Below are 13,752 nucleotides of genomic sequence, written 5' to 3'. Positions count from 1 at the left end.
CAGCAATACACAAATATATCAAAATATATAAATCATGTAAAATAAGGGCACCAATTATTTTTCTTTAAATAACTTTCAAACTGATTATTAAAGAAACATTTGTCATGGCAATAGTGCTCAACACAGTTTTCTTTACCTTTTCATCATTTGAAGCTAACAAAGACTCCATCCCGACTTTCAGCTTCTGGTATTCTTGGTCTAACAAAGCAAAAAAGGAGGGATTAAATTGACATTTTGGGACTTGCAGTAAATTCATGTCTCTGTAATTTAGGGTATCTGATGGGAGCCTGTCGGATGTTGGCAACAGACATGACTGCCATGCTAATGTGAATAAACAAGCAAAACAAACACATAGTGACAGCACGGCTGGCCACACAACATGACATGTGACATACACACTGCAGAGTTTCACAGTGATAGAATTGATGCTCACTAATGCTTCGATGCAAATTCCATCAACCTGAGTAATCCTGTGGATTTCTGACATATCTATAAAAAAATAAGCTCTTAAAATATGGTCACAAAACACACACACAGCTGAACCACATGTCATTTAATGTCCTTTCAAATGCAATCTTACACAAGGTCGGTTCACTACTTTTTCTTGTGAATATAATATTGTTTTCTGTAGCTTTGAAGGAGGTTTTAGATTCATCTTGGGATACAAACAGGAGGGGGGTGTTAACGTAACATATAAAAGATGATATTGATGGCAATGTGGTAAAACATATAAACCTGTCTTCCAAGCCCATATTTAGGACTAAAGGTCAGGATATCTTTGCTTATGATGCATCCATTTTTACTCTACTATTCTTTACCTCTGTCTTGAGTGTGATTTATGGAAGCCATCAATTGCTATCATAAAAAAAGAGACAAAACACACATTCATTGTATTTAAAAAACAATTATTGTATTGATAATATTTACTGTTACTGTGATATCAAATGACAAAAACTGTGCTGGATTAGATTTGAATTTTCTTTGTTTTTGTTTAAAAAAAAGTTCTATAGATATCAAAATGAAGGTGTAATTGTGTATTCTTTTGGCAAGTAGGAATCTGATATCAGAACAGCCCTAGCGCTAACAATGTATTATTTGTAAATACAGCAAGAATGGGGTTTGTGTATGTGTCTTCCGGAGAGAGAGAGAGAGAGAGAGAGAGAGAGAGAGAGATTGACACTACTGTGTAATGTTACCTCAGCTAAACACGCAGAGCTTTTCACTAGTATCCTAAATTCACAATTATTCAGGATTAGTCTGGCAAAGCCTTAATAAGTAGCATTTCTTATTCTGGAGAGTAGCCATGGTAAGTGGGACAACATCCTCTATGTATTTATTCTTTCCATGTTGCACTCAACACTCATAGAAACTCTTTGAAAATCATGTTAACCAGACCAGTTTGAAAGGATGGATAGTTTAATCGACGTTGATTTAATGAAACAGGAACATTTCCTACAACCAACACAACACTGGCCTGGGGTCCAATCTCAAACCAAACACTTCACCACCATGAACCTCTTTATGACGCTAATAGGCCTTAACATGTGTATGTTCTGGATTTGTTTAGATTTTAACTGATATCACAACAACGATCAACAACATTATACTGAATAATTATTTGTGACCAACTGACATCATGACAAAATGGTTGTTAAGTGGCTTATAGAGCAGTTTGGTTGAAAATGAGACCCGTTAAAACAGCACAATATGCCTTACATTTGTTTATCAGGTGCTTGATATAGACCTCCTCTACAGCAGAGGTCAGCAAAGAGGCAGATACAAGTCAAGCATAGGAGAGAGAGACATGTTGATTAGATGATTCAGTAATGTGGCTGACAAATGTGATTGGTCAGTCAGCTGTCTACCTCTCTCTGTGTTTTCGTCAACTGTGCCGCCTCTTGTCATCAGTTGTGTCTGCAGACATTCAATCTCAACGTCTTTGGAGGCCAGGAGTTGCTGCAGCTCTGATATGTCGGCCTGTGGAGAAAGACAAGAGTATACGTATGAACTGCAGTAGTATTTCAGGTTTCATTTACAGGTTGATGTCCATTATCATCGAGTCACATAGAAATAGGATATCCATCCATCCATCCATCCATCTTCTCCCACTTTTCCGTCAGGGTCGCGGAGGTAACAGCTCCAGCAGAGAGCCCCAAACTTTCCTTTCCCTGGCCACATCCATCAGCTCTGACTGGGGGATTCCAAGACGCTCCCAGGCCAGCGAAGAGATATAATCCCTCCACCTGGTCCTAGGTCTACCCCTCGGTCTCTTCCCAGCTGCACGTGCCTGGAACACCTCCCTAGGGAGGCGCCCAGGTGGCATCCTCACTAGGTGCCCGAACCACCTCAACTGGCTCCTTTCAACGCGAAGGAGCAGCGGTTCTACTCCGAGTCCCTCCCAGATGACTGAACTTCTCACCATATCCCTAAGGGAGATGCCAGCCACCCTGCGGAGAAATCCCATTTCGGCCGCTTGTATCCGCAGGTCGTTCTTTCGGTCATGACCCGTCCTTCATGACCATAGGTGAGGGTAGGAACGAAGATGGCCCGGTAGACAGAGAGCTTTGCCTTCAGGCTCAGCTCTCTTTTCGTCACAACGGTGCGGTAAAGTGACTGCAGTACCGCTCCCGCTGCTCCGATTCTCCGGCCCATCTAACGCTCCATTGTTCCCTCACTCGAGAACAAGACCCCGAGATACTTGAACTCCTTCACTTGGGGTAAGGCTTCATTCCCTACCTGGAGTGGACAGTCCATCGGTTTCCTGCTGAGAACCATGGCCTCAGATTAGGAGATGCTGATCCCCATCCCAGCCGCTTCACACTCGGCTGCGAACCGATCCAGTGAGTGCTGAAGGTCACAGACCGATGAAGCCATTAGGACCACATCATCTGCAAAAAGCAGTGGTGCAATCCTTAGCCCACCGAACTGCAGACCCCCTCCCCCACGACTACGCCTAGAAATCCTGTCCATGAATATCACAAACAGGATCGGTGACAAAGCGCAACCCTGGCGGAGGCCAACCCTCACCGGAAATCGGTCCGACGTGCTACCGAGGACCCGGACTCAGCTCTCGCTTTGAGAGTACAGAGATTGGATGGTCCTGAGTAGAGACCCCCTCACCCCATACTCCCGCAACACCTCCCACAGTATCTCCCTGGGAACCCGGTCATACGCCTTCTCCAAATCCACAAAGCACATGTAGACCGGATGAGCGTACTCCAAGGCCCCCTCCAGGATCCTTGCAAGAGTGAAAAGCTGGTCCGTCATTCCACGACCAGGACGAAAACCGCATTGTTCCTCTTCAATCTGAGGTTCGACAATCGGTCAGACCCTCCTTTCCAGCACCTTAGAGTAAACTTTCCCGGAGAGGCTGAATAATGTGAGGCCTCTGTAATTGGCACACACCCTCTGATCCCCCTTTTTAAAAAGAGGAACCACCACCCCGGTCTGCCACTCCTTCGGTACTGTTTCCGACTTCCACGCAATGTTGATGAGACGTGTCAACCATGACAGTCCCTCAAACACCCAGAGCCTTCAGCATTTCTGGGCGGATCTCATCCACCCCCGGGGCTTTGCCACTGTGGAGCTGTTTAACTACCTCAGTGACTTCCCCCCGTGAGATTGGAATTGATCCCCCTTCATACTCCAGCTCCGCCTCTAACATAGAGGGCGGAGTTGTCGGATTCAGGAGTTCCTCAAAGTGTTCCTTCTACCGCCCTAACACACTATCAGTTGAGGTGAACAGCATCCCATCCTTACTGTACACAGCTTGGATGGTTCCCTGCTTCCCCCTCCTGAGGTGTCGGACGGTTTTCCAGAACAACTTTGGTGCCCACCGAAAGTCCTTCTCCATGGCTTCTCCGAACTTCTCCCACACCCGCTGCTTTGCCTCGGCCACAGCTTACGCTGCTGCCCTTCGGGCCCGTCGATACCTTGCAACTGCGTCAGGAGTACCCAGGGATAACATATCCCGGAAGGCCTCCTTCTTCAGTCGGACGGCTTCCCTGACCACCGGTGTCCACCAGGAGGTTCGAGGGTTACTGCCCCTTGAGGCACCTAAGACCTTGAGACCACAGCTCCCCGCTGCAGCTTCGGCAATGGAGGCTTTGAACACCGCCCACTCTGGTTCAATGTCCCCAGCCTCCACAGGGATGCCTGAAAAGCTCCGCCGGAGGTGTGAGTTGAAGGCCTCCTGGACTTGGGACTCCTCCAGATGTTCCCAGTTCACCCGCACTACATGTTTGGGCTTACCAGGTCAGTCCAGAGGCTTCCCTGCCACTCGCTGGTGATCAGTTGACAACTCCGCCCCTCTCTGCACCCGAGTGTCCAAAACATGTGGCCTCAGGTCCGATGATACGATAACAAAATCGATCATGGACCTTCTGCCTAGGGTGCTCTGGTACCACGTACACTTATGAGCATCCTTATGTTCGAACATGGTGTTTGTTATGGCCAATCCATGACTAGCATAGAAGTCCAGTAACAAACCACCACTCCGGTTCAGATCAGGGGGGCCGTTCCTCCCAATCATGCCCCTCCAAGTGTCTCCATCATTGCCCATGTGTGAGTTGAAGTCTCCCAGCAAGACTAAGGAGTCCCATTCAGGAGCCCCATACAGGACTTCTTTCAGGGTCTCTAAGAAGGCCGAATACTCTGAACTGCTGTTTGGTGCATAAGCACACACAACAGTCAGAGTTTTCCCCCCCATGACCCGCTGGCGTAGGGAGGCGACCCTCTCGTCCACTGGGGTAAACTCCAACAAAGCGGCACTCAACCGGGGGCTTGTGAGTATCCCCACACCCGCTCGGCGCCTCACACCTTGGGCAACTCCGGAGAAGAATAGAGTCCAACCCCTATCCAGAAGTAAGGTTCCAGAGCCGGCGCTGTGCGTAGAGGTGAGCCCTACCAGATCCAACTGGTAACGCTCCACCTCCCGCATAAGCTCCGGCTCCTTCCCCCCCAGAGAGGTGACATTCCACGTCCCCAAAGCCAGCTTCTGTCGCCTGAGTCTGGTCCATCAAGACCCTCTGCTTTCACTGCCACCCTTCTGGCAGCGCACCCGACCCCATCGCTGTTTCCCGTAGGTGGTGGGCCCGCGGGACGGGGAAGCGGAGGTGTTGCCCACGTTGCTTTTTCGGGCTGTGCCCGGCCGGGCTCCATGGCAATCCCGGCCACCAGACGCTCGCTGACGAGTCCTCCTTCTGGGCCTGGCTCCAGAAGGGGACCCCGGGCTTCCTCCGGGCCGGGTATCCTCGCTTTCATGTTTGTTTGTCATGAGGTCTTTTGAACCAATCTTAGTCTGGCCCCTTACCTGAAACCAAATTTGCCATGGGAGACCCTACCAGGAACACAAGGTTCCAGACAACACAGCCCCCAGGTTCATCGGGGCACACAAACCTCTCCACCACGATAAGGTGCTGGTTTTCGGAAAGGTATAAATAGGATAGGATTTGTAAATCATTAGGCTGATTTTATTTTAAATTATGGTAAGTGAATGCATATGCATCTCCTCAAAACACACTACTAAACGCTGGGACGACAAACCAGGCACTGAATACTTCCATATTCAATCAACGTAGGCCTAGAACTCTGGAAGCTCAGATAGGACTTTCTAAACAATATACTAAAATCTCCATTTCAGCACATTCACATCAGGCTATATTTTGCAAAAATATATATTTGTATTATTATTTTATAACCTCTTACTTAAATCTGGCCTTCAGGAGATGTAGAATTCTCTGATTGAGTTTACCCTTGTTTTGGTCCCAGCCACATGAAAGCCAAAAACCCCACATACTGTATCTTCATACCTGCGTACAGCTAAAACTACAAGACTACATGAATTCTCATGTAGTTGTGTACAGGAAGTTATCTTAAGAACTGGACAAGGGACACTTTTCTGAGGAGCAATATTCATACAATGATTAGGCATTAGAAGACATATTTTTAGGAAGAATACTCTATTAACAACCATGCACCATGCCATCCATGGTTACCCATCAATGGTAATGTGATGATGATTACTCTCACATGACCGACCTAATTGCCTTAGCTGAAGGCTTGGACATATTTGTACGAATGTGTAAGATAGTGTTTCCACCTCTGATCACATCCACTGAAGCTCACATGACTGATGAATCAAAGACTGTGTTCATTGTCTTGTTGACACAACCTCCCTTTCATTCTGACCACTGGTTCTTTTCCCAAGATTCCTTTCCCCTATCAACTGCCCAATAAGAAAAAAAGAAGAAAAAAAAGTTCACCTGTGTCAGTGTGGGGCTAAAGCGTAGAACGTGGCACCGATGCACGGCCAGGGGCTTTTGTTGCATGTCAATTCTTCAAATGAGGGCTTGACAAATGTTGTGGTTATCAGAATGACCAAATATAGTTGATCACAGCAATGGGTGCCCTCATTTGGAGCTTTTGATTTAAGCTGCAGCCAGATTCAGGAAACCACAGGCTTGGTGTGTTTTTGACAACCTAATCCGACTGGAGAATAATATAATACATAATAGCACTTAAGGTTTTAAGAAAGACAGCTGGACAAAAGAAATGTCACAAAACTCCAGCTGTGTCCCAGTAACAGCCTATAACAAAGAAGGCCTATAAACCCAAATTAGAAGCAAGTTGTGAATTGGAAGCTGGTACAGAATAAATCGGACCGATTGTCGTGTCATATATGTATGCATTTAAGTTTACTTTAGAGTTTCCTGTATGTTCTTAAACAATGAGGCTTAATCCATCATTTTATCCAATACTAAATAGCTTACTAAAATCCTGATAAGGTCTGTCCACTATCAACATCATCTGACAGTGTTTAATGATTTAATCTGGGTAATGTGCATGATCACACACAACTCATATCAAATCATATTGATCCATAATATTAATGCAAAAGACAGAAAGAAAGAAGCTGAAGGATGGTCTTTTTCTTTTTCTACGTCTTTACACTGACACACAATGGATGTTTTCTGTCAATTATTTTGGTTGTTAACTATCTCTCATCTTTTTATCTGTATGTGAAGTACAGCTACACATCACAAAACTTACAAAAGCAAAGAAATAAGAGAGGGAAAGCATAGATGACTGGGGGCCAAAGGGGAGCGCTTTTTAAAAAACTAGCAAGTCTACACTTTTGACTTTAATCTGCACGGTAACTTTGTTGACAAAAATGAACCCGTTGCAGGAAAAATTACGGATTTCTGGTTCTAATTGCGGGTTAGATATAGAAAAGTAGGAACACAGAGAGAAGTTGCAAAAAGAAATATTAGAGGAAAGGAAAAAAATATGAGCAAGAAGACAAGCAGCAGATAAGGAGGAAGAGGAGCCACTTGTGCACTGTGGCAGCGCCCCTCCCACTGCTGCTTCTCCAGCTGCATTTGCTCCAAAGTCAGCTGCAGACTGAACAGCTGGCTGATCATGAGCGACTGGTAACACAGAGTAAGATATAGAGCTACACAGAGCAGTGAAACAGGAAGAGGATGTGACAGATGAGACGAGATGAGATGAGGAGAAAGAAAAGGAAAGTGAAGACAACGAGCCGCAGAGAGGGGTTCATAGAGAAGAAGAGAGGATACCGATAAAGAGGGAAGGAAGGAGAGGAGGAAGGAATCACTGGCAGTTCACAATGTGCAACAACAAACAATGTGTTAGAAGAGGGATGCTTTTAGGGAAATTTACCTTTTAAACCCTATTGGTTCGCAGTAATAAAGCCTTGGAGTAAAGCCAAACTAAGTTCACCTCATTGGTTTACAGACTTCAGGTTTACCAAAAATGTCAGGTGTTCTGTCAGGTTCTAAAACATATAACCTATACTGTATGTGTCACCAGCTGGCTGATCATAAAGATTTGACCAAAAGGTTTAAAATGTACCTTTGTGGCCCAGAGTTCTTTCTCATACTGGCCCTTCTCGCCCTCCAAATCTTCCACTTTTCTCTTCAGCTCCTTTACCTCTTGTAGCAAATCCTGTAAAAGAAGCAAAGCACAGCATTGTTTACTCCATATATCTTTTAATCAAATCCAGACTCAGCAATTTTATCAGTCATGCATATCTCCCTCAACAATTATTTTGAAACTCAAAAACTTTAAATGATCAAAATAAAATAAATCAGATCGAAATGTCAGAATCAAAAACACTTCTTAACTGTCAACATGTGAGGGAATTCAAACATCAGGTGACATTCAGTGTGGTTATAGAGATCCCTATGACTGAACTGTACAGTGGTTAATAGAATAAACATCATCCTCCTGAAAAAGATACCACAACGTGCAGCAAACAGGAGAAGGACAAACCTGAGGAAGCAGAACCAGACTAAAGCTTGGCTGCACACCAAAGCATACTGTTACATGACATGTACAGTAACATGACCCATCCACCTGGTCATTGTAGGAGGACATGGACAGATGTAAAGTTGGTTAGTAGAGAAAGTAACCACTGTCATGCAAGCAAACCATATCAGATCGAATAATAACACAATGCCTGGTCCAGAGCCCAACCTAACCAGGGGTTGAAATGTGTTTTTCAAATGCTTCAAATGCTTGAGGAGTTGAGCAGAGAAAGCTGAAAGGTTTTGAATAACTATAGCCTTCATATAGTCCTCTAACTGATTGCAGTGGGTTGCTAACATTACTTATAGCTATTTTAGGCTTCCTTATGTTACTATGATGGTATAGACTCATTCAACAACCTTAATACTCCTCAGATGTATGGAAGTATTTGGAAAACCAATCAAAGTATCCATGTCTGCAAAAACCAGAGTAGAGCATGACCCAAGCATCCTGCAGTGCACACACAGGCATTCTGCAAAGAAACTACAAGAGCGGTGTTAGTTTGATTTAGTGGAAATGTCCAATACCGCGTGGCGTTTGGACTGGTAAAAGTGAGAAGGGATGAAGAGAAGAAATGTTGGGCAAGGAGGGAAAGATAAGTTCAGCCTTTATGTCTCCCTACGTGTACAATCTGTCCTCCATCGTGCCTCAGGGGGTCGGGGTCAGACAGGCTAACGTCTGAGCTGACTGACCCTTCCCCTAGGCTGTGGCCATGGGGTTGGCGGCCTCTGGGCTCCCCCTGCTGGGCCTCCCTCTCCTCCATAGCTCGTTTCTCCTGAATACGAGTGCTGATCTCCTCCTGAAATCTGCACATCTGCTCTTGAAGATCACTGATGAAATTTACCACACACTAGGAGGGATGGAGTGATGGGGGACAAATGAAGTAGAAGAGATTAATTGGTGAGACGAAGAGCAAAAAATAAGCTTCCCTTAATAAAAACAAATATTTGTGGTAAGTGGTGACACATAAATTATTTTAGAGAAAAAGAGGGATGACGTTAAATTGATGTTTTTCTAGAATAACTGTAGAAAGAAAACAGTCCAGTTTGGAAAGTAGAGGTGAGGAAGCAAACACTATCTGTAATGAGAGATTGCAGGTGGTGGGCCAGGGTTGGATTGTGTTCTGCGGACTAACAGCACTCTTTATGGGGGAATGGATCGTTTGGTCCAATGAATAATATTTTCATTCAGGGAGCTAAAAATCACAAATGTGTTTTAGAGGGGTTAAGATCAGACTCAAAGCGATAATTAAAAGTCAACCATTAAAAGGCTTACTTCTACAAATACAGCATCTTATTTAACCACTAAATGTACAGGAACATAAAAGGAACAGTCACACACTGTTTGTTAACCATGCTAGTGTTGCGGCTCCAGGAATTGTTGGTTTGTTGGTCTACCAAGTTGTTCCAGACTAACATTTCTTAACAACTATTAGATACCATGACCATCCAGACATTCATTATTCCCAGAGTGTACTCAATATTTACCATGAGGTTGACAATTTTGGTTTTAAACTAACTTAACTTTTTAACTAAAGGAGTAGCCATTGTGTCTAGACGCAATCTGAACCTGAAGGTGCTGGATTTATGGGCAGATACGGCAGGGAGGATAACGATTGCCAGGGTGGCAATATCTGGGAGAAAGGTGGCTCTTATCTCTGCTTATGCCCCAAATACATTTGATAAGGATTTTTATGAAACCTTAACACAAAAAATGTTAGAATTAACCGAGTATTCTATCATGGTGGGAGCGGATATGAACGCAGTATGGAATTCAAATGAAAGGTCAAGTTCAGCCTCTAGAGATCAGGAGTCGGCCACTGCCGCGCTGCAATCATGGGCTGGGAGTTTGGGACTAGTGGACATATGATGAGTTTTTAACCCACGGGTGAAAGATTATACATTTTTCTCAGCCAGGCACAAATCTTTTTCTAGGATTGATTTTATTTTTACCTCACCACAACTTTTCCAGAAATTGATAGTGTAGTGTTGCTTCCTATTGCCCTCTCAGACAACAAAGCAGCATTCTGCTGTGCCGCTTTGGGCAATTTAACCAAGCGCGCCACTAGATGGCGCCTCAACTCCACTTTATTGAGAAATGGAAAATATAAAGAACAATTCCTGACGCAATTGGAAGAATTTTTTTATTTAAATATAGGCTCAGTTGAGGACCCGAGAATACTATGGGATGCAGCCAAAGGCTTTATAAGGAGCAACACTATATTGTTCTTTTCAAATCTATGTAAGGATAGATCCGCCACATTACGGGCTCTGGAAGCAGATTTTGCTACACTAGACTCCATTTTGCAAAATAATTACTCTAAACCAATGGCATCTAAACGTGAACTAGTCTAAAAGGAAGTAAATTATATTTTGAGACAACGGACAGAATTTCTAATACTTAGTGTTAGGCAGCGTTATTACTTCCACGGGTCTAGGCCCAGTCACCTCTTGGCTTCAAAAATCCGGTCTAGTGAGCACTTTGCAGTAATCCCTCCATTAAATCTTTGAATGGTAATGTCCCAACTGAGCCAAAACAAATAAATGAGACTTTTCACACCTTTTATTCCAATTTATATAAGTCAGAGGTTCAGTTGGACAAGAATAGATGTGATGCCTTTCTTGGTCAGCTTGACTTACCACAGCTTACAGTCACGGATTTCACCCATCTTGATGATCCCATTTCCTTAGAGGAATTAAAAGATGCAGTACGCAACATGCAACGAAAACAAATCACCAGGTTTGGATGGGATACCTCCCGAGTTTGATGTAGCATTTTGGGATAAACTGGGTCCACTACTTTTGGACATGATAGTGTATTCGATAGATAAGGGCAGTTTTTCGAGGGATGTGAACATAGTCTTGATTACCTTACTCTTAAAGAAGGATTAGGACCCGACAGATTGTGCTAGTTATAGGCCACTAAGTTTATTAAATTCAGATCTAAAGATTTTTGCAAAGGTGCTTGCCAGGCGCACAGGATTATATGCCAACATTATATGCCAACATTAATTAACTGTGATCAGACAGGGTTTATAAAATCAAGGCTAGCTGCTGATAATGTTAGACGTCTTCTACATTTGATAGATGCTTCAGTAGACAAAAAAGACCCGACAGCAGTGCTGTCGCTTTGACGTACTGGAATGGTCCTTTTTGTGGTCTGTGCTGGAGAAAATGCGTTTTGGTAATGGCTTTGTACATATGGTTAAGGTGCTGTACTCTAATCCCTCAGTTCTGGTGCTCACTGGGCAATTATCCTCCGCGCTATTCCCTGTTTCTAGATCTTCCCGCCAGGGATGTCCACTGAGCCCAGCACTTTTTGCAATCTCCCTTGAACCTTAAGCCCAAATGATACGCCAATCTCCTAATGTACATCCGATTTCTGTTTGTGACACTCACCACCAGGTGGCGCTATATGCAGATGATATTCTGGTTTTCATGGAAAATCCGTCTCAATCTATGCCTGAGTTGTTACTTATCTGTGAGGAGTTTGGTTGTCTCTCTGGCTTTAGGATTAATTGGTCTAAGTCCGCCCTGTTACCCCTAAATGAGCCAGCTAAAATGCTTCAATTTCCGCCGGTGTCCCAGTTGTCCAGCACTTTAAGTATCTTGGGATAGAAATTTTCCCATCTTTAAATCGCATTGTAACATTCAATTACTCAGAAACATGGAACAGAATTAAAATGGATTTGGAAAGATGGATTAATCTTCCGAACTGTCTTCGGGCCCGTCTCTCTATAGTCAAAATGAACATTTTACCCAAGATTAATTTTGTCAGCTCGATGGTCCCCCTCTCACCCCCTGTTGACTACTGGAACAAAAGTCACTCTAATATTTCGCGCTTCATCTGGAATACAAAGCGTCCACGACTGAAATTATCCACTATACAGAGGGGGAGGGAAGGTGGTGGTCTGGCAGTTGTATTTTTGGTCATTTGTGCTTCGACCGTTACTGGTGTGGCGTGACACTACTGCATCTGTTTCCTGGCGTAATTTTGAAGAAAATATCATACGGCCGTGGAACCTGCAAGATATCCTTTTTGCCAATTTAACAAATAAGCAATGTCAACTACGCTTTGGCCCTATAGTTTCACATCTCGTCCAGATCTGGTGCACAGCTGAATCACTATGTAAGATTTCCTGCAAATGGCACACGCTTTCTCCTATATTTGACAATAGAGGTCTGCTAATTGGTGGGAGACCTGTTTCATCCTCTCATTGGAGCAACAGCAGCATTCACCACTTGAGCGACATTTATGAAGACAGGGGTTTTGCGCGCCTTTCAAGAAATTAAGAGCGCGTTCAATCTGCCAGGTAGCTTGTTTTTCTTTTATTTGCAGCTCAGATCTGCTCTTAAGGCACATGGTGTCCCATGGCAACAACCTTTGCCCGTTCATCCTCTTTATAAATTGTTTACTGTACAAGGAAAAAACAGGGGTATGGTGTCGACACTGTATCATTTCTTTCTGGAAAGTTCCTACGATACCCTATCGTAGGACAGAGTGTGGAGACGTGATTGTCCAGTTTTGGACCCTGATTTCAGTTGGGAGGGTGTTTGGTCAAGCATAAAAGAGGCCTATCGGAATCCTGATCACCAACAGATCCACTTTAACTATGTCCACGGAATATATCTAACCCCGCGCAAACTTTACTGCATCAAAGTGAAAGATAATCCCTCGTGTAGTTTATGTACTATGAAGGCCCCTGGCACGTTTATTCACATGATGTGGGGCTGTCTGCCAGTCGCATTGTTCTGGACTAAAGTGGCTTCTGGTCTGTCACGTGTGCTTTCAGTGACAGTGCCCCTCCTTCTGTTAAATGATCTGTCCAAGATCGATATTTCCAAGCTTAAGATGCGCATTTTACTAGCTGGCCTAACAGCTGCTAAAAAGATGGTTGTGGTTCGATGGAAGCCTCCTAATTCCCTCACCTTCAGACACTGGGTCCTTGCTTCTCTGGATGTTGTTTATTTAGAGTTGTCAACTGCCCAAATTAATTGGACAAGTGACACCAATGTAAACAATTGGCACTCTGCAGTTGATTCTTTCAAAGATCTTTTAGAATGATTTCTTCCTTCCCCTAATCCACAGCCTTTCAAATTGTGACCATAGCGTTTAGCGTTTGTGTGTGTGTGTGTGTGTGTGTGTGTGTGTGTGTGTGTGTGTGTGTGTGTGTGTGTGTGTGTGTGTGTGTGTGTGTGTGTGTGTGTGTGTGTGTGTGTGTGTGTGTGTGTGTGTGTGTGCGCCTCTGTCTGGCGGCGCTGGTGCAGTGGACGCCCTTGTGTGTGCCTGTGTCTGTTGTTATTTTTAGCTTGCAAATGTATTGTGTATTTTGTGAGTGGTTGCTGTTGTCTGGTTTTTCTTTTTCTTGTGTACTTTTAGTTATTTTGTTCGGAGACGTGTTGTGTTTTTGGTTTTGCATGTTGT

General features: G+C 44.1%; 1 protein-coding gene across 1 annotated transcript in view; it reads right to left on the bottom strand.

Annotated features, from left to right (window-relative positions):
- Positions 1-13,752, bottom strand: part of ppfibp2b (PPFIA binding protein 2b) — an 80,537-nt gene that overhangs the window by 19,220 nt on the left and 47,565 nt on the right. Inside the window, exons 8-11 of the mRNA XM_063898105.1 lie at positions 8,951-9,178; positions 7,873-7,965; positions 1,866-1,977; positions 137-198 (exon numbers count right to left, since the gene is read on the bottom strand). Coding sequence (XP_063754175.1) covers positions 137-198; positions 1,866-1,977; positions 7,873-7,965; positions 8,951-9,178 — 495 coding nt within the window. The remainder of the gene's footprint in view (positions 1-136; positions 199-1,865; positions 1,978-7,872; positions 7,966-8,950; positions 9,179-13,752) is intronic.

The sequence above is a fragment of the Eleginops maclovinus genome, chromosome 2 (assembly GCF_036324505.1).
Source record: "Eleginops maclovinus isolate JMC-PN-2008 ecotype Puerto Natales chromosome 2, JC_Emac_rtc_rv5, whole genome shotgun sequence".
NCBI classification, from domain to species: Eukaryota; Metazoa; Chordata; class Actinopteri; order Perciformes; family Eleginopidae; genus Eleginops; species Eleginops maclovinus.
This window is presented reverse-complemented; position numbering and strand designations above follow the sequence as displayed.